At 41.7% G+C, this 21,908-nt stretch overlaps 1 protein-coding gene across 1 annotated transcript in view; it reads left to right on the forward strand.

Annotated features, from left to right (window-relative positions):
- Nucleotides 1–21,908, forward strand: part of PPP1R42 (protein phosphatase 1 regulatory subunit 42) — a 36,558-nt gene that overhangs the window by 3,402 nt on the left and 11,248 nt on the right. Inside the window, exons 2-6 of the mRNA XM_066578263.1 lie at nucleotides 3,999–4,198; nucleotides 9,931–10,097; nucleotides 15,522–15,660; nucleotides 17,099–17,215; nucleotides 21,727–21,844. Coding sequence (XP_066434360.1) covers nucleotides 4,067–4,198; nucleotides 9,931–10,097; nucleotides 15,522–15,660; nucleotides 17,099–17,215; nucleotides 21,727–21,844 — 673 coding nt within the window. The 5' untranslated portion in view covers nucleotides 3,999–4,066. The remainder of the gene's footprint in view (nucleotides 1–3,998; nucleotides 4,199–9,930; nucleotides 10,098–15,521; nucleotides 15,661–17,098; nucleotides 17,216–21,726; nucleotides 21,845–21,908) is intronic.

The raw sequence follows: 21,908 nt of genomic DNA on the forward strand, positions 1-21,908 counted from the left end.
GTGTGCCAGCCACTGATGCTCACGTTAAAATAGCGTGCCAGCTACAGATGCTCACATTATAATTCTGTGCCAGCCACAGATGCTCACATTATAATAGCGTGCCAGCCACTGATGCTCACATTATAATAGTATGCCAGCTACAGATGCTCACATTATAATTCTGTGCCAGCCACAGATGCTCACATTATAATAGCATGCCAGCCACTGATGCTCACATTATAATCGCGTGTCAGCCACTGATGCTCACATTATAATAGTGTGCCAGCCACTAATGCTCACATTATATTAGTGTGTCAGGCACTGATGCTCACATTATAATAGTGTGCCAGCCACTGATGCTCACATTATAACAGTGTGCCAGCCACTGATGCTCACAATATAATAGCGTGCCAGCCACAGATGCTCACATTATAATAGCGTGCCAGCCACTGATGCTCACATTATAACAGTGTGCCAGTCACAGATGCTCACAATATAATAGCGTGCCAGCCACAGATGCTCACATTATAATAGTGTGCCAGCCACTAATGCTCACATTATAATAGCATGCCAGCCACTGATGCTCACATTATAATAGCGTGCCAGCGACTAATGCTCACATTATAATAGCGTGCCAGCCACTGATGCTCACATTATAATAGCGTGCCAGCCACTGATGCTCACATTATAATAGTGTGCCAGCCACTGATGCTCACATTATAATAGCGTGCCAGCCACTGATGGACATATTATAATAGTGTGCCAGCCACAGATGCTCACATTATAATAGTATGCTAGCCACTGATGCTCACATTATAATAGTGTGCCAGCCACTGATGCTCACATTATAATAGTGTGCCAGTCACAGATGCTCACATTATAATGGTGTGCCAGCCACTAATGCTCACATTATAATAGCGTGCCAGCCACAGATGCTCACAATATAATAGCATGCCAGCCACTGATGCTTACATTATAATAGAGTGCCAGCCGTGCTGTTAGTTACTTGTAGCAACTTTACTTTGTTTTCAGGACGTTGGACATTAAGAACCATCCAAATGGCAGGGTCATGTGTGCCAACTACATTTATATCCAGATGTGGCTTTAGCGGAGATTGCAGTTGTTGGTTTAGAAAATAATCCGTTCTTGGAAAATAACGTTTCCAGAACTGTGGAAAAGGATAATCGTCGAGGTACCACAGTTAGCGGTGCCTTTTCTGTGCCATTTTTTGTACTGAGGTTTTTCTACTGAAGTTAATGGGAAAACTGCCCCGACAACGCCACAACACTGCTAACAGCGGTACAGAGCTCGCTGCAGCCGCCGAGTCCTCCCTGTCATCCAGTCTGCCCACCTTGTACCCATACTGTGCGATGAGGAGGCCTTATAAACTCCATGATTAAGGTCCCATTCACATTTGCGCCCGCAATTTTGATCATTTTCTGCTCTTCTTCTTTATCCTCGGGGCCGAACAGTGAAAATGCTGCATCCGGCACATGCGGAACAACTATAACGGGGTCTGTCTGACTTCCGGCATTCGACCTGTATTTCCCAAATAAAATATCGCAGTTTCCCGGCTATTCTGTGCTGGGGAGCCTCTGGAGCTGATGTGAATGGGGCCTAAATTCAGACTGCGGCTCCTTCACATGGATATATGCGTTTTTGCACATGCCTCAGCGCAACATATTTGCTCTATGTATCAGGTTTTTTTTATGTATTGGCGTATTTTACTGTACTTTTTGTACAATCAGGGTATGTTTATTTGCACACGGCAGGCGAACACACCCTGATATAAATGGCTGTTTAGCATATTGAGTTCCAGATATGTTCTATTTCTCATGGAATTGCGCATCTTTTCGCACCTTCATAGATTTTTATAGGGCAGCTCCTATTTTTTTGCATGCAAGACTGATGAGCATGCAAAATCTGGAAGTGAGAAGGAACCCATTGACATCAATGGTTCTATTATCCGCATATTGTGCGATTAAATTTTAAGTATGCAACTATGCCCGTGTGAAGGAGCCCTAAAACCGACCAGTAAAGGGCTCATTCCCATCTACGCCGGGGCTCCATTCATAGCCTTCCAGCACAAAATGTTGCGCTATTTTGTTCGGCAAAATATAATTCCAGACCAACACCATTATAGTGAATGGGGACCATTTGGTGCAATTTGGGTCTGGTATATACCAGATCAGGTGCTTTTGGTTTTTCCATTGTCCGTCTTCTAGGGTGGAGCCAAACAATGGAAGCTGCAAGTGCCAATGTGAATGAGCCCTAAATATGTTCGCTTGGTAAGGACAGCATTTTATAAGTGCATATCTCCTGTTTTTGTGTGGCACGTGGCACAAGGAAATGTCCAGCTGTAACATTGGCATAGAAGCTCCTGCAGACGAACCCACCATATTCATGAGTGAGTGGCCCCTGAATCCTCCAGCTCATGGTGAAGGTAGCTGCCCTTCAGCATTGTGTGTGGAGGTCGATTCTCCCAGTTCCCAGGAACAATGGCCAAAGTTCCTCTTCTTTGTCCAAGAGTTAGTACTAGTGATGTGGCATCAACGATTTTTAAAGGGGTTGTCCAGTTACTGTACAACATGCCACCCTCAGCGCCCACTTTGCTAAAATAAGTAAAGGAATTGTATTTCCCAGCCATTTGCCGCCACGATCCAGCGCTGCATCCCCACTGTGGTCCCTGCATTTGATGTGACTGACGATGTCACCGGAAGTCAGGTGGACACTGCAGCCAAATGGCGGCATCACGCAGCCATGTTTGGCGGGTCTTGTGCGCTAGACACAGAGAATAGAACCTGTTGATTTAAATGAGCTTGTACTTCATAAGCGTGTTTCGCACACTCATTTCATGCGTGAGCAAAAAAAAAAATAGGTCCTGCTCTATCTTTCTGCATTTCGTGCAGCGAAACTGCCATAGAATCTATGGCATGTGCGCAAATACGCCAGGGGAAGGGTGTGATACTGCGGACAACGCAAGGAAAGAAAACAGCTGGCCCTTATTTGGCTTTAATAGTCATTCAATTCTACGGAAAGGGAGTGTCACACACGTGCGAGAACTGGCCCTTTGTGTGCAAATATTACAGTAATATGCGCTGACATGCATGCAAAACCCTGATTATAGCGCTCTCCAAACCTCATTCATGTGCAAGTGTGCTGTGCTGAGCATATTTGCGCAAACACTCGTGTGTCTCTGCCCAGAGGCTGCAGCATCACCGCTCGCTCCACTGGCATCAGCGCTCACATCCTGGGGGTCCGTTTACACCAAAGATTTCTTGTTTGTCAGAGTTCGCGGGGGCAGCTCATGCAGATAACGAGAAATCGTTGAGTCGTTCACATTCACTATATGCGCTGCAGCGTCTGACTGATTGCAGCGTCACCTTAGTTCTGGTGACATCATCTGTCACAACAAACTGGATCGCGGCGGCAGAGGATGGGTAAGTACACTTTTCTTATTTTAGCAGAGTGGGTGATAAAGGGGGTATGTTGTCCGGTAGCCCCTTTAAATCAAAGTAAATCCCTGGGACACGGCATAGCGCCCATCCTCAGGATAGATGCCTGTGGGTACATAATGCTGTACGTCTGAATTAATTTGTGCAGTGTCCAAGTTTATTTTGTCTAATCCGCATTCTATTTTTGCCACTTTTTGGGGTTACTGTTTATGGATCACTACAAATGACCACAATGTAATACAGTAGAGCCACTTCTGTACTTCCCGCAGGCAGATTGTAACTCTGCCAGTTTCTTGATGCACCATTTTTCATGTTGTCTCTAGAAGCGCACATCCGTTCTAATGATTTCTCTGTCACATCTGTCTAGTCAATCCTTGGCTTTTGCTATTGAGGAATATGCCACTACCTGTCAGATAAACTTTGAATTGACTTCCCGCTCTGAATTATTGGTGCTATAACCTGAGAGTTTGTATTGGCATTTATGAGGGGAAGTGTAAAGATCGGCAATGAACACAGAACTTTCAGTAGATGCGATGGCATATTTTTGTTTTCTTGTCTCTTCAGAACAATGATGAACCAGTTCTCTTAGCAAGATACACAATTTCCAAGTCTTTTGTTTCTACTAAGTAATTATGGTGCGTCTGACAGTTGATCTCATCGCACGAACCAACAATCACCTCCGCAACAGGAAAGATGAAACCTTCACACAGTATTTGAAGAGGGTCACTCATCTGAATTTTTCTAATAAACATATTGATTGTCTGGTAAGTATAGTAGAGTTATGACTTAACACACGTTATTACACTATCTATCTATCTATCTATCTATCTATCTATCTATCTATCTATCTATCTCATATCTATCTTATCTATCATATCTATCTATCTATCTATCTATCTAATAACTCTCTCTCTCATATCTATCTATCTATCTATCTATCTATCTATCTAATAACTCTCTCCCTCATATCTATCTATCTATCTATCTATCTATCTATCTATCTATCTATCTATCTATCTATCTATCTATCTATCTATCTATCTATCTATCTCATATCTATCTTATCTATCTATCTATCTATCTATCTATCTATCTATCTATCTATCTATCTATCTATCTATCTATCTATCTATCTATCTAATAACTCTCTCTCTCATATCTATCTATCTATCTATCTATCTATCTAATAACTCTCTCCCTCATATCTATCTATCTATCTATCTATCTATCTATCTATCTATCTATATCTCTCATATCTCTCTCATATCCATCCATCCATCTATCCATCCATCTATCCATCCATCCATCTATCCATCCATCCATCTATCTATCTATCTGTTGTAAAACATCTGTCATCTATAAAACAAGCATTTACCCTCCAGTCGTCGCACGACCAGCAAGGGTGTATGGGGTTGGGAATAATTGTGCCTGCCGCCTTTGATTTGCCATGGTTTTTCTGCTTTCCATTTCCTTCTTCTGTGACTACCTGCTGCACACTGTGCACATCAGTAGTCTGAGACACTTCACACGGCTCTCTGACTGCCAAGTGCCCCTCGGTCTTAGGGAGGCTTCAGATGGACGTATTTGCACACGTAAAATATACGCGCACAATACGCTGAGAATAGAACCCAATTTCTTTTTCGCATTAACAATCTTTTTGCACGCATTTCGGCTGTGCGCAAAAAAATAGGACCTGCTGTATTTTCCTGCATATTTGTGCACCAAAGAGCCCCATAGACGTTTATAGGAGGTGCGCAAATGGTTGCACAATACAAAAGAACATGTACAGTGTGCTGCGCAAAACTGAAATGGAAAGGAAAAGGAACAGAATGACAGCTGAGCGCTGACTGTGATTGGTCATAGCGTTTAGACAATCAGAGGCAGCGCTCAGCCATTCATTGAATTCAATGAATGGCTGAGCGCTGCCTGTGATTGGTCACAGCGCTCAGCCAATCAGACCCAGTGCTTTCAGGAGGCGGGGATTTTTAAATCCCTGGCCAGGAGGAAATGCTTCAGAAGAGTGTCTGGGAGCCAGGGAGAAGACGTGTCGGAGCTCGACAGCGCCGGAGAGGTGATGTATATATGTATATATATATATTTTTTTCAAGCAGCTATATTTCAAGCCCTTCCACGAAAATTCATTCGGGAGTTGCCTTCATCCCATTGCTTCAATGGGATGGCATCGCGGTCCGCTGCCACAGCTGTGGAAGGGCATTCTTTAGTCCCCTCGGGTAATCCCCTCATCACTGAACACTGACAGTGCTGTCTCAGTGTTCAGTGATGAGGGGACTCACCGCAGGGATAAACGGAACCCTCCGGGAGTCCCCTCATACCCTGTCACCTCTGTAACTTTACATGCAGCATGGACCTTACAGGCATGCATGTCCTATCTTTTGCAGGTGCGAGTATTTTGCGCCTCTGAAAGACAGACATGTGAACACTTCATAGGGAACCAATGGTTCTAATAGATGCGTTTTGTTTTTTTGCGCACATAGGCTTGTCTGACCTCGGCCTTATAGTTGATATCCCAAGGTAATATTTCCATCTTTCTTCGTTGAATCAGGATTGCCTGGAATACGCCTACAAGATTGCTTACATCTTTGAGCTACTGTGCAGGAAATATTAACAAATGGTTTATAGAGCAATTTTCTGATATTTTCTTAGCTGGCAGAATGATCTGAATATGCTGCAAGGGAAATTCTAATTACTTTGCCTCCTGCTCCTTCAAAGGCTATAGCCTATAAAGTGCAACCTGTATCCTTAATAGCTAAAGTCTGGAGCGCATCTTGCAGAGAGAAAGGGTCTAAAGGGAATACTTGCACTACTGGTGAGAGTAAGGCCTTGTGTGCCGATGAACAGCAAACAAAAACATCTGCATTTTCAGTTTTCTTTGGTTTCGAACAGCGATTGTGGTAGCATTATTGTACTTTAAAGGGGTTATCCCAAAATTGACTTTTATCATTTATCCACAGGATAGGTGATAAAAGCCTGATCATTGGGAGTCTGAGAATCCTGAGAACAGGGATCCCGTGTCCTCATCTTCTCCTCACTGTGGACTTGCTGAACCCCTCACACTGAGGTGGAGATTGAATGGAGCGGTGGCTGAGCATGTGCGGCCGCAGCTCCATTCATCTCAATGTGGCTAAAGGAAATAGACAAGTACTTGTACCTGGCTATCTCGCATTGAAGATGAGTGAAGCAGCACTATATTCAATCTCCACTGCACTGCAGGAGGGTGCAGTGAGCCCGCAGTGAGGAGGCAAGAAGGGCATGGGACCCCCTTGGGAATGGTTGGGGTCTCAACAGTGAGACCGCCACTAATCAGACTTTTATCATCTGTCTTGTGGATAGGTGAGAAAAGTGAATTATGGGATAACCCCTTTAAAATGACACTTTAAGTGCCTCTCCGATCCTGAAGACAACATTTGTACCGGGACCTGAGGAGGGCAGTAATATTACCAGAACTCCCTTTGTGGCATTCTACCATGGATCCCAGGCCCCTCTTCAGTCTTTCAAGATGGCCGCTGCTTTACTGTCACTACACAGTGCACTATATCCATCGGTAGTCTGAAACACTACACTCTGCTTTTGGGTTTGCCACTGCTGCTCACATGAGCATTGCTGGTCGGTCAGAGAAGAGGTATAGTGCTTTGTTAAGGCCCATTTACACGCAAAGACAATCTCTCAAACAATTGAAAGATTGATAGTTTTAGCGATTGTTTTGCATAAACTACTAATGAACACTAATGTCCATTAGCCGTTTATTACCTTCATGTGCACGTAAATGAGCCTTCAGCAGCTGTTTGCAAATCCCAGCATGTGGTCTTGACTTTGCACTCAGCTGCATTGTCTTTGCATGGGCTGCTGTGGGCTGTCAGCTGAATACAATGTTATCAGCTCCTCCCATGGACAACACAGCGTGCTGTCCCTGCTATTTCTCTCGGGCTGAACAATGGATTTTAAGCTAGCCTAAAAATCATCATTCAGCGAAGAGTGAAAGATGGAAGCGTTTACATGCAACGATTATAATCGCTCAAAAGCCATTGTTCAAATGAATTTTTAGCGATAATCGTTCCGTGTAAATAGGGCTTTAGTCTAAGAGGCTTTTGATGCAAAATGTGCATTGGGTAGCCATCTTGGAAGATGAAAAAGTGGCTTAGGAAACAGAGAATCCGTGGCCTAACTCTACAAATAGAGTTCATCAGGTAATATTCCTTCCCTCCTCCTGTACTGGGACAACTGGAGGCTTGCTTTAAGGAACATGCTAATAATTTTTAAAGTAGCTGAAGTGAGACACCATCCTTTAATCCCTCTTCCATGGCTATGAACAATTTGAATTATGTGCTAGGCTTGTTGGTCATTATTATAATAAAAGTGATTTGTCATCAGCATTTATGTATCCATTGTACAAAATGCCATACAAGTATATGTGTGGTATGTATGCGTGAGGGCAGTGCCACTTGTGTAGCTCTTGCAGACTTACATTCCCATGACACATCAACTTTCTCTCTGCCTTCAAACTGCATTACATTGACGTGTTAACAGTTCAGGCTATTCCAGATAGTTGCACAACAGTGTAAGCTGTAATTGGTGTGTTCACCTTGGCTTGTTCACCTCTGTCAGGAGAGTTTCTCCTGCTAGTTCTGTGATTTTACACCAGTTAATTAACTCTTTTAGACATTGTCTTAGGAGACTGTCCAAATTCTACGTCAGGGGACATTTAATACTTTCATGGAGAGACTACAGGCCTTATAAACATAGGATATGTTGCACTGTTTATAATGGGAGTATAATGTACTTGTCAGATTTAATGCAAAGCATTGCACACAAATATAAAGTTCCAGTGTTACATAACAGTACATGTAGGGAATTTGTTTGACCACTTGTTGATAACTAGTTGTACAGCAACTTGTCACTTTGTGTTCTTTAGGGATTTTACACTAAATGTATTCAGTTTATTAAATTAAAAGAGAACTTTCATACAGTAAGTGCAAAAATTTGCATATTTGTGTGGTCTCCAAAGGTGAGAACAGTATATGTTTGCTGAGCAACTGATATTTTCTGTCCATAGGACCTACTTTGAATGTTTATTTGTCTAGGATTTGCTGCTTGTTTTAAAAAACTTTGATAAACCAATATGAAATGCAATGAAAACATTGTCACCATGACAGAGCCAAGGGTGAACACAATTCTTAAATTGTGAACACCTATTAAAGAGGTTATCCAGGCACAAAGGTTTTTTCAAGCCTGCTCACCATGCTGCACAAGCATAAACGAAGTCATACTCAACTTGCACAACTTCTTGTTACTCCTGTTCTATCTGTGTCTGGTTCCCCACTACTCTCCAGCTTCTGCTGGAGATGAAGTCCCGACACAGGGACATGTGACCGCTGCAGTTAACCCTTTCCAATCCAATTTGTATCCTGGTTTTCCTAGGGGGCTTACTCTTTTTCTGCCGTTATACAACGGCGCTATCTGCTGGCTAAAGCCAGTACTGCATGAGGTGACACGTTGCATAGGCTCCGACAGCAGAAAGGCTGGCAATATACAGTAAGAGAACCCCGACGGACGTCTTCCAACATCAGAGCTGTACAGCCTTAAATCATAATGTCTTCAGTGGTCAGACAGTGGATTGGAAAGGGTTAATGTTTAATCATTTCTATTGATTTTAGCAAATAAAAATATGTACAAATTAACAGGAAGGTCTCACAGGACCCTTAAGCAGGATATATAACTGGATAAAACATTATTGAGGAACTTAGACCCAGCACCATCCTTAACTCCTTCTGACAATCACAGTGTATTAAGCTATTCAATGTAAAGACGTAGCAACTACCTACATAGCCGATCTTTTATAGAGTTGTGTTGTGCTTAGGATCCCAACAATGAGGTCGGCAGCTAACTTAGTGCCTTCCAAAAAAAACAGCCAAAGAGAAAAAGTGAAGGTCGAAGAAAAGGAGGCAGAGAGAGAAGAGGAAGAAAAAAAACCAGGGTGGGGCGTGGGGAATAATAAACAGCTATATAAGTAGAGTGGAAGGGGTGGGGGTGGCAGGTGGTTCCAAATAAAACTGTCATCCACCAAAGGATGCTGGACGACACTGAGTCTTTTGTGAGTTTTAAGAAAATATGTTGTAGAACTCCGGTCATGATTCGAGTAGGCGAGTTGGATATCTATACCACCTAGTCAATATTTTGTAGTTTTTCTTCTTGAACCGCTGAAATTAATGACCGACTCATTTAGGTCGGTGATTAACTGCAGTGTTTACATGACTCTGGTAAATAGGTAGACCACTCATTTAGTGGGTCAATATAAGGGATTAGGAACTGGCAGGACATAAACCCCAAACCACTTAGACATTTGCAAAGGAGTAGGTATAAGTCTAACTACCTGAAAATTGGGCAGGGAAATAAAAAGGGAAAGCCAAGCCTGTATGTGGCTGTGTGCAGCATGTCTCCACTTGTCTCAACATTATTTATACCTTCTTTATTTCTTCAGGATGACCTGTCCGTGTGCAGAAACCTCACAGTCTTATACCTTTATGACAACGACATAAGGGAAATAAGGAGTCTTGGATTCCTCACAACACTAACTCACTTGTACCTCCAGAATAACTGCATATCCTGCATAGAAAGTCTGAGTGGCCTGAAACGACTCGAGAAGCTGTAAGCTCTACCATTTTGTTGCTGATATGTATTTATGATTTCAACAGTTTTTGATGTATTTGCATTGTGTGTGTGTTTTTTTTGTCTTTCTCATAAAACTGTCAGAAATTTTTTTTTCACATTACAAGTCTAGCAGTTTTCTTTAATTTAACCCCTTAAGGACCAAGTACAATAAATATACGGCGCTTGTTCCTGGGTTTTAATCCTGGCCGATAGCAAAAATACAGCGCAGGATTAAAGCCTCTGCTCCTGCAATCAATCAGGAGCAGGTCAGGTCTTCGACTGCAAGACACAGTGGAGGACCCAGAGGAGAAGGGTGAAGCATTTTTTAACATGCTACATAGTGCTCAATGAGCACTAAGTATGACTTCCATAATGCGACCCAGCCATCATGTGACCGCTGGGTGCCCTCTGTCACAGCAGAGCTTCAAGGTCCTAGCAGACCCAAATCAGCTCTACAAGTGACTATTGTCACTATATGGAGATGTTTCCCCTGTAACTGTGGCTCCTGTAGTTCCTACAGTTGAAAAGTATGAAATAAAATAAAAAATACAATGTGAATGTCCCCCAGAGGTCTTATATGACATCATGGGGGACATAGATGGTAAAAAACAAAAAAAGGTTACAAAAATAGGTTTAAAAAAATCAGATAATATAATAAAATGACCTACCGCCAACGCCAAACAAAACTGTCACCATATGCGCCCTGTAATCCAAAAGCATACAAATTATATATCAAAACGTCCAAAACAAAATGAGGAACCCATTCCTATACTAGGAAATATAGTAAGTTTAAAAAGAAACAACTATAAATACAAAAAATCTTTTTTAGCATTTTATCCCCAATAAAATGGAAAAACGGAAAAAACATTCAGTGAATAAAAAATAGCCCCATATGTCATGGCAAAAAAACACAACAAAAATAATTTTAGTAGCTGAAGAAAAAAAAATAGGGCAGTAAAACCACCACATGGGTAAAATCCCTAAAAAGTGTCTGGTCCTTAAGTGGTTACACCTAGAAAATTGTGTTAAAACATTGTAGCCCATTCAATTTATACACCCCACCTTGCAAAAGCTCATGTAGTTCTATTTTTTAAATATGTTGTTAGGATGTGCGAGCTATGTAATACCCAAAAAACAGCAAAATTTGCACAATTCATTCACTTTTTGCTCAATATCTCATAAATTATGCATCTGACAGAAAAAGTTCTACATACTTTTAAAGTAGACTAAATTTTCTAAAATTTGAGCCCTCCCCTAGCTCTGTATGTCTAGTATGTTCCGAGATACAGCTCTTCAAAAATTGGTCATTTGTTCTAAAAAAAAAAACCTTTTCGTTTTAGTCATGTATCTTGTCAAATATAGAAAAAATCTCTCACCAAACGAGGCCAGCCATAGATAATGAATTTGAAATACATTTATTTTGGTTTAATTTGAGCTCTGACAGACACCCATATGGCCAATGGTTCTTTCAGAAATGACATATAACTAGAGATGAGCGAACGTACTCGGATAGGCACTACTCGTCCGAGTAATGTGCCTTATCCGAGTACCGCTGTACTCGTGCAGAAAGATTCGGGACGCTCCGCTGCTGACAGGTGAGTCGCAGCGGGGAGCGGGGCAGAGCGGCCGGGAGAGGAGAGAAAGATCTCCCCTTCGTTCCTCCCCGCTCTCCCCTGCAGCTCCCCGCTCCGCAGCGCGTCCCGAATCTTTCTGCACGAGTACAGCGGTACTCGGATAAGGCACATTACTCGGACGAGTAGTGCTTATCCGAGTACGTTCGCTCATCTCTACATATAACCAAAAACCTGGGAAAATTGATTTTGGGTAAAATCAATTAAAACAGTTCACATAGTAATGTAATTTCAGGAAAGAAAGTGTAAAATAGCTAATGAATATTTACTTGTGAAACAACAATATATCTCATTATAATTTCATCTGTTTTGACGGCCCTGGCTTCGAGAAATCTTCTTCTTGAGCAGGTGAAGGCTCCTCGCGTCATTTGGTAAACAGGGTAGTCTTCCTCGTCGTCAGAATTCTCAAGTTGAAGAGATGCCACAATTTGGCATGATTTGCCACCACAAAATTTACAAAGGCGGATCATTTCAGTCCAGCTTTGCGGCAGCTGCAACCTTTGTTGCATTTACAGGAAAATCATGCGTAGTAGAAGCTCAGGAGCAGGATCCGTGGTGGCAGTGACGTGGGTAAACCCCTGATCATTGAGCTTCCACCCCCATTCTGTAGGACTTTTGTTAGCCCCCAACCACTTTTGAACTTGGTGATAAGTTATGTAGGCATGGTGGCTTGCTGCAACTTCTGTTGGGGGCAAACGAGCAAGATTAATCTTGGTATTGGCTGCATATGTAACAAACAACCAGTAGCAGAGACTCACCAAGGTATCTTTTTTTAATTCACCCCTGTACAGAGCCATAAAGCACTTCTCCCCAGCTTTTGCTATGGCTTCTTGACTCGAATCTGGCTGCAGGAAAACGTCAGCCAGTTCTAAAAGGTGGGGATTTTTGTCCAAGATGGTGGCCAACTTGGTTTTAACCTAGCCAAAAGGTGTAGATGTGGTGTTGCATCAACTCAATGCATTTATAAAAAGCACTGCCCTTGGTGATTGGATTCATGGATGTAAGAGGTGCTTGAAGAATGACAACAGCCGGCTTCACCTCTGCTACTCTTCCATAGGTAGACATTTGTTGCACCTGAGCCTAAACCATTGAGGAAGAGGAGGTCCACATCTTCTACTATGATCACACGGTCAAATATTGGACTTTTTGATAGTGCCATGTTAATGATGTCCCGATCAGCATCTTTTTTGGCTACTTACACTTCTACGTCCCGCTGCTCGAACGCATCATGAAGCAGTGTGATGAGGCACTTCTTGTTGTATTCATCGGCTAATAGATTTTCCTGGGGTAGTTGGATTATTGTGGATTCCTCAAAAAGTATGTCACTGCAGAAGTTAGCAGCACAGCGTCACAGTTGTTCAGCACCTTTGGTGTTTTTCTTGACGGCCTCCTTAGGATAACTGTTGAAAGCTATTGAGACATTGCAGCCAAAGTGGTTTTTTTTTACATAGCTGACATAACCTGCGACAATGACTGCTATGGAATTTTTCCTGTGCCAGACAACATTGTGTAAAAGGTATCCACCTTCACAACTACATGCGTATTGGTCTCAATTGGTGTGTGGCTGGCGAGTGTAGTAAAAGCAGAGTAGAGACTAGACTTGCTTCCATGTCGCATCCCCTGTTCATTGAGCAAAGACATTGCGAATGGGGATAATTTGTACTTGAAATGATTTTTACATTTCTCGTCTGATTCCTTTGTTATGCATACCCTCCGGAAAATTGTAAGTGGATCAATGACTACTCTTTTATTTGCCACTTTAACATAGTTGGTGATGGATGCCAATGTGGCTACCTTGTTCTTACGTTTGAAGGTTACTTTACTAAATGTGTTACCAACATTTTTCATCACTCCATTGGTTCCCAGTTCTTGGGCCATGTGGCAATTTATTTCTTGACCTCCTACAATTCCACTACTGGTGGAAACAACTAACGTAATGGGAAATGGATGGTGGAGAATTAACCAGTTTTTCCACATCAGCACTGTCTCGACTGATTCGAGAAGGCCTCATGTCAACATGTTATTCAGCAGTAGGACAGAAGATGTTACAGAAACGTTCCACTTCCTTGCATATGTTCACCATGAACACCATTCCTACTGTCCACCGTGCAAGCACACTGCTGGAGATTCCCCGCCCCTGTGTCAATCCGCAGTAGCTTTTTATTGACCTGATCAGCTTCTGCTTGATAGTCAAATCTGTCTATAGGCCGAACCAAAACTTAGCAGATCAGCGGATTGTGAAACCTCCTTTTGTGAACATGTCAAACCCAGTTGGATCCATTTGCTGTTCTAGAGCCATCATATCTTGCAGGTATAGATGTGCACTCTTTGCGTAGAACAAGGGACCGACTAAATGAAAGAATGGTAGCATTTTATGGACAGTATCCAGGTGAAGCTTCAAATCACCCATCCACTCTGCCTAGATGAATAGCTTCATGAGAGTAGACATGTGAAAATATTGAACCCACAGCTTTGATGTGGGACCATTGCCTTTCAGTTTATCCATTGCAGTTTTGAATTTGGCTCTTAAGATCTGGCAAGTCTCATTGTCACAATGAAGCCCAAAAGATTTTCCCAATAGTTTATACTTCACACAAGGTAGGCACCTCATTCAAAGCTATATAAATGTATTTCAAATTCATTAACTATAGCTGACCTCATTGGATGAATATTTACTATATTCGAGAAGATACATGACTAAAACGAAAATGTTTCACTTTTTGGAACAAATGCCCAATTTTTGAAGAGCTGTATCTTAGAAAGTACTGAACATATAGAGCTAGGGGAGGACTCAAATTTTAGCAAATTTAATATACTTTAAGAAAGTGTGTTTAACATTTTCTGTCAGATGCATGCTTTAGGAGATACTGAGCAAAAAGTGGGAAAAATGCAAAAATGACGCTGTTTTTTGGGTATTACGTAGCTCGCACAGTTTTTTCAAAGATGCCAACTTGGTTTCTTACTATTGGCTTAGGTCAACAACATATTACAAAAATAGAACTACATGAGCTTTTGCAAGGTCGATACCTTTTTTGTGTTTAATTTGACTGGACTATTGGGAAAAAAAGTAATACAAAGGTCAGAGAAGTGTAATGAAGAGATACTCATAATGCTGCCCTGCCTGCATGTCACTATTCAAATGTAAAGTGTATCTAAACTTTAAGGGGCCACTCATTCAATATGTAACTAGCCCCCCAATAAATATGAATTAGCTAGTATTAGCTTCTTTAGTTATTTCTCTATCTGAAACTGCTGGCCTGTTCTCCTCGGATGGTCATGTGATCTTAATTCTGACCAGCTCAGATTTCGTTAGGGTTATGCGTTCATTTTCTTCTCAGTTTCTCAGTCTTTGTGATGCTATTACATCAACTGTACTACACAAACTGTCTGGAGAGGGACACAGATGTGAAAGTGAAGACATCCTCATGATGGTACCTGACAAACATGAGGCAGGGGGCTGCACTGCAAGGAAGTGACTGTAATATACAGAGCAGACATCCAGAGTGTGACAGGCAATCAGGTGAAGGGTAGAGATGGAAAACTATGTTACCGCTGTACTGGTTCTTTAAGAAAACTTAGTGACATGTACATTTTGTACAAAAAGGTCAGACTAGGTATGTTCACACAGTCCAGACACTGAGTGCCTGTCCATCTGATTTCTTCCACTTGCACTTCAATAAACTTTGTGTAAGAGAATTCAATAAAGTCGGCAATGAAAGAAGATTACTATTAGCCCTGTATTGTCCATTTTTTTACTGCACCGAATCCGATGTGGCTTTTTTCTCCATAGTTATTTAGGAGGAAACTATCTGACTGTCATTGAGGGACTGGAACATCTTGAGGAATTAAGGGAACTGCATATTGAGAACCAGAAGATTCCTCCTGGAGAGAAGTTACTGTTTGATCCTAGAACACTTCATTCCTTATCCGTTAGTACCTGTTGCATTTTCAGTAACATATGGTAACTATGTATATGAGAGACAGTGATATGCTGCAAACAAAAGGGTGTTATGAATATGTAAAAAAAGGCTCTATTCTCACAGTGTCATTAGGGTTTCCGCCAGGCTTTCCAGTGTTTTTGACAGCAAGAATACAGTCTGTAGCGCTATTTTTGCCATAAAACATAACTGAACCCTGGCAGACCCTATTGAAGTTTATGGATCTGTCAGCATCCTTTCAAATCCATTAGAAAATAGATTTATCACAGCTGTCAAGGCTCCATTCTAAAGGGAAGCCATGATGCTAGTGTAAACAGAGGCCCTACGTTATTTTATATTTATTGCCAATTTATTAACTAAGAGCAGAATATTACCTCCCACAAATACACATATACTTGGTATAATGGTTTCCCCGAATTTGTAAAGCACTGTGGAATATGTTGGTGCTATATAAATAAAGATGAATATTTTTTTCTGCAATAAATTTAAAGGGACTTTAATATTGATGATAACCTATCCTAAGGATAGGTCATCATTACTATCAGATTGGTGGGGGCTAGTGATGAGCGAGCATACTCGCTAAGGGCAATTGCTCGAGCAAGCATTGCCCTTAGCGAGTACCTGCCCACTCGAGAGAAAAAGTTCGGCTGCCGGCGGCGGGCAGGGAGCGCCAGAGGAGAGCGGGGAGGAACGGAGGGGAGATCTCTCTCTCCCTCTCCCCCCCCCCCCCCCCCCCCGCTCCCCCTGCTCACTGTTGCAACTCACCTGTCACCCGCGCCGGCATCCGAACCTTTTCTCTCAAGCAGGGAGGTACTCGCTAAGGGCAATGCTCGCTCGAGCAATTGCCCTTAGCGAGTACGCTCGCTCATCACTAGTGGGGGACCATCTCCCAACACCTCGTTGAGCAGCTGGAGTCCTCAAAGCTTGAATGAGTGCTGCGGCCTCTTCTTCTCTCAGTGACATTGTGTTCATCAGTCATATGGCCGTTCTGTAGCTCTATCTCACTTAAGTGAATAGGATTAACCCTTTCCAATCCAATTTTGGATTCAGAGTTTCTTAAGGGGCTTTCTCTTTCTGCCATTATACAATGGCACCACCTGTTGGGTAGAGCCAGTACTGCAGTGTGTGACATGCTGGAGAGGCCCCCTGACAACAGAGCAGCCAGTAATATACAGTAAGTATACTCTGCCGGACGTCTTCCGACATCAGAGCTGTACAGCCTTCAATCAAAATGTCTTTAGACGTCAGACAGTGGATTGGAAAGGGTTAAGCTGCAATACTAGCCACCACATCCGTGTCTATTCAATGAATAGGATATATTGCTCACTTGGGTGCCACCGCCCCTTCAAACAGCTGATGACCTAAGGATAATTCATGAGTCTTTAACCTCCGGGTAACTCCTTCAATTTTGTTTTTACTTTTCCCCCAGAAGTCTCTCTCTGTACTAAATATCAGCAATAACAACCTTGATGAACTAAAGGGACTTGCAGATTTGGAAAACATAACCCAACTGGTGGCTGTAGACAATCATCTCACTGATATTAAGGTGTGTATTTTTTTACATTTGTTCCAACAAGTCAGTATGGAATTCCTAGTAGATATTGACCTGCTGTCAGTTTAAAGGGCTCATCCAAGTTATATAAAGTGTCTTTTAATGAATTCCCCATGCTATAAAATAATAATCAGCTGAAACGTACCTCTTCTCCGCTCGTTCCTTTCATATTAATTAGAGTTTTATATATAATGTTTGTAATTTGGGTTCAGAAAAATGTCATATTTTAGCACACATTTAAAGACACCTATTGGTTTAATAGTAGTAAGAGAGAAATTAAAAAGCTGCTGTGAGTATTGTATATTAAGGTATCTTTAATTAGTGATTGCCCAAAACATAGAAAGACATGCTAGGGCACCTAAAGGTGAGGGCTAGTAAGGAGGGTTTCGACCCTGGGTCATCCTTGTAGCCTGTGTTGAGAAGAAGGCAGATGCTCCTTTAGGAATAACTGGAAAACACCTTTTCATAGTAAACTCCTCTGTCTATAGACCGCTGCACAATAGTAATATATTCTATTATTCAATACTAGCTATAAAAGTATGCCTTCCGTATCCTACACCAATTATTTTTCCTTTTGGATATATACTAGCCTTCCTCTTTTTTTTAAAGAGGGTACACATTTTAAAGTAAAGCTTTCAGATGGTATACCCATTTTACCTCTTTCTAATGACCACCTAGATATATTTACCTACTATATGCACTGAACGATCACTGGAACAGCTTGTGTGTGACATCTTGTGATCAGTAATGCAGTATCATGTGATGGAAGCATCACGATCTGCTCTCAGACAATGTGCTGACCTCTCCTCTGCACTGCAAGAGGCAACATTTGTCAGTCACTGGTAAATGTGGTGACTTGAGTGATTTTGACCATGGGCAGATTGTTGTACCCCAAAGTGCGGTACCTGTATTTCTGAAACACTCGCACTTGTTGGCTGTTTCCTAACCACGGTATCAAGAGTGTACCAAGACTGGTTGAACCAAGGACAGAGATCTGAGAGATTAGACAGCGGCAGGCCACGTGTGGTTGATCCTAGAGGCCAATGTTGGGTGGTAAGTCTGGTATCTCAGCAATTATGTGCCAGAGTGGACTAACTGACCCAGCAGTACAACATCAGGAAAGATAGACAAATTTCCACAATGACCATACGGTGTACTTTGGGTTGATAATAACTTTGCACTGCCATTGGCTGCTGCAACTTGTTTGTAAACAGACTAAGCCAGCCAAGTGACTTCATAGGGAGATTGGAGCTGGCAATTTATTGGGGAGCGGGGAGAGGTGAGTAACTGCTGAATTGATATTTTAATGCATGGGGGACCTCTTCACAAGGATTTGCCTTAACTTGGACAAGCCCTTTAAAGTGTACCTACACTGAAACTCTCCACCCCATCTGATATCAGACATTGAGAGATGCTCTTAAACGCTGAGTGGTGCAATTTCGAATGTAATTTGGATAGACATTAACCAATGGGTGTAAAAGCCTTTCTATACTAGCTTGTGGTGTAATAGTCTGTACTAGGCTCTTCACATTCAGGGCTCTTTCACACGAGTGTAGGCTTTTTAACGTTTTCACGTCCACGCCGTTTTTTTCCGCGATAATGACCAGCATTTTTTCGCCCAGTCGTTTTTAGCAAAAAAATACGTTGCACTCTGGAAAACCCTCATTCTGCAAAAATCCTCAGGATGCCCTATAATACCTATATAGAGGCACCCGCTCTTTCTCATAAATATATGGACAGCTTTGAATACGCCACCCATAGAGAACAATGGGGCTGTACGAGCAAAATAAATGGTGAATTAGAGCATTCTGCGATCTATATATACGTATATATCTATCTATATACGCTAATGTGAATGAATCAATGAAAATCAATGTACTTTCATTGACTCCATTCACCGCGTACAACGCGAGCGTGCATTACATGCGTAATGTGAGACAGAGCAGGGAATTAAAAAAAAAAAGGAACAAGTCACACTGTGCATGACATTGTACATGTGATACGCTATTATGCGCAGTGCACAATCGCTGCCATGCGGTTTTACACATACGCCCGTGGGTATGAGCAGTGGATTGCTCATTGGAGTGGTTATTTGGGTGCCTATTGGCCAGTGTACATGTACCCTCAAACAACTGTACATTTCAGCAATTACTCAATTTTATTTCCTTTACGGTACATTTAGGATAATGTTGTTGAAACATCTTCTTAATGGATTTATCATCATTATGACCTTAATGTATTCAACCTCTGCCCAGTATTGATTATTGGAAGTGTATAATCAGAAAGATGAATTAATTTACCCCATGTCCTACTGAGAGCCAGGATGAACAATATAGATTTTTTTCCCACAGAGATTATGACAAGCAGTCAAACTGGTGACAAATTGCTGTCTGAAGTCCTAGTTAAAGGACCGGAGTTAAGCACTGCCAATAAGAATTATGTTCCATCATTCAGTTGCAAGTTCATAAATGGGTAGTACTAGTGATAACAATGAGAAGGCTATGACCAGTGTTGCATCCCATGAGTATGACTTACGATTTCTCCATAATTTCTAAGTGACGGTGTGACATGATCATTTATCAAGTAGAAGTTGCATAAAAAGGAGCCGGTCCCTCTAGTAATGCTTATTAAAGGCTGGAAAGTGAGAGCACTTTATTAGAGACAGGAAGGCAATAAACAAGTAGAGTGTATCCAGAGCCGTAATCATATTTCACCGCAGGATTCTACTACTCTAAGATAAACATACACCCGGACCCGCATGTTCTGGGTCATTTATCAAGTGAGTAGCAGTTAGCAAAAATGCTTCACTGTAGCAATATATTTATCAAAGGCTGCTGCTACAAATTGCTCATTCCTTTGTAATGTATTACTTTCTCCTTTTCCTGATGAACATTATTAATCTAAAAACCACTAAAATAAACACTAATGCCTGAAGATTTTTTTTAATATGTGTTATGAAAATTAGTGTGAGGTCAGGGAACAGTGACAGACTGCAAAACATACTCTTCTGCATGGCTCATTTGGAATTATTTTTTCATCTATAGTGTGGGGGTTAATATAGCAGAAAAGATGGGCTTCTAGCAGATCAGTGGGTGCTTGTTGTTAAATTGGAAGTTTATCAGCATATAAACGTGATTTGTTAATTTAATCTTTTTTTACGCGGGCTAATTTCGGGCTGTTTTATAGAACACTGGCCAATGATATAGCATATCGTTCAGCACTCATTAAAGGGGTTGTCTAGGCTTGTATCAACAGATAACCTATCCTTTGGATAAGTCATCAGTAGTTGCTTTTACACGATCGGATGGTTGTCTATTGCACAAGAAAATCGCAAGAGGCGGCAATGCGATGCAAGATTATTTGTTAGGAAAAAGCATCGCTGGCGCTTTTCTTGCGACGATACCGCAATCGCCAGTGTGGAGGAGCCCTAATGCTGTGTTTACACATTGCTGATTTGCTGCAGATCTGCAGAAGATTTCACCCTTTCAATTGAATTCATCAGCGATGTGTGAATACACCCTTCAAAAAAAGTGTAAAAAATTGACCTTATCTCATGAATTTTAATTTCATCTGCACTATGGAGATGGCTGGGTTAGAATTTGGCATAACGCGCATCGTTCTCGGGATCTATTCTGTCTAGTGTTAACCCTTTGCAATCCAATTTTGGATTCAGGGTTTTCCTAGGGGTCTTTCTCTTTCTGCCATTATACAATGGCGCCATCTGCTGGCTAGAGCCAGTACTGCAGTATGTGATATGCTGGAAAGGCCCCCGACAACAGAGCAGCCAGTAATCTACAGTAAGAATACCCTGCCAGACGTCTACCGATGTCGGAGCTGTACAGCCTTCAATCAGAATGTCTTTAGACGTCAGACAGTGTATTGGAAAAGGTTAATGGTTTAGTGATATAAATTTGGACAATATTCAACCCTCCTAATTCCTCTGTATTGTCACTGACCTTGTTACTATGACCCTAGTCTACAAATCATCTAATGACTATCTCATATCACTGAACGCACATCATCTCATACTAGCTCCATGCACATGGTAATGAGTTAATTGTTCCCCAAAGTCCGATGTAGTAAACATGTCTGAATCCAATGAAGTATCTTGGGATATGGATGTGAAAATACAGGTGACAAATGAAGCAATTAGGCATGTAACAGTATCTAAGTATATCTAAAGGGGTTGGCGGTTTTGTATTAAATCTATCATTATATAAACCAGTGATGTCCGCAGTTTTTTCTGCAGCTGTTACCCAAACTGCACATTACCCCCAGAATGTCACCGCAATAGATATACAGTACTGCTAGACATGACAGGTGATAATGACATTGGAAGTAAAACTATTTCATTGTGTCATGGAGGACATTGTTTTACTTAGCGATGCTTCCTACTAGGGTTTTTGTGTTTTACTATAGAACGTGGCCAAGAGCTCAGTTACAGAAATGTCAACATTGTCATAGGAGAACCATTTACTTACACTAACTTTTACTTTTTTCTATAGGATCTGGAAATTGTTCTGGGCAAGTGGCCACGGCTGTGGAGGATGGATCTCACTGGAAATCCGATTTGCCATACGCCAAAATATAGAGATAAAGTTATAGTCCTTTCAAAGGCGCTGGGTACATTGATACATTTCTATCACAAGAAAGTATTTTACTGAAAGCTGTGTAAATAATAGAAAAA

Source organism: Eleutherodactylus coqui, chromosome 9 (genome assembly GCF_035609145.1).
Source record: "Eleutherodactylus coqui strain aEleCoq1 chromosome 9, aEleCoq1.hap1, whole genome shotgun sequence".
NCBI classification, from domain to species: Eukaryota; Metazoa; Chordata; class Amphibia; order Anura; family Eleutherodactylidae; genus Eleutherodactylus; species Eleutherodactylus coqui.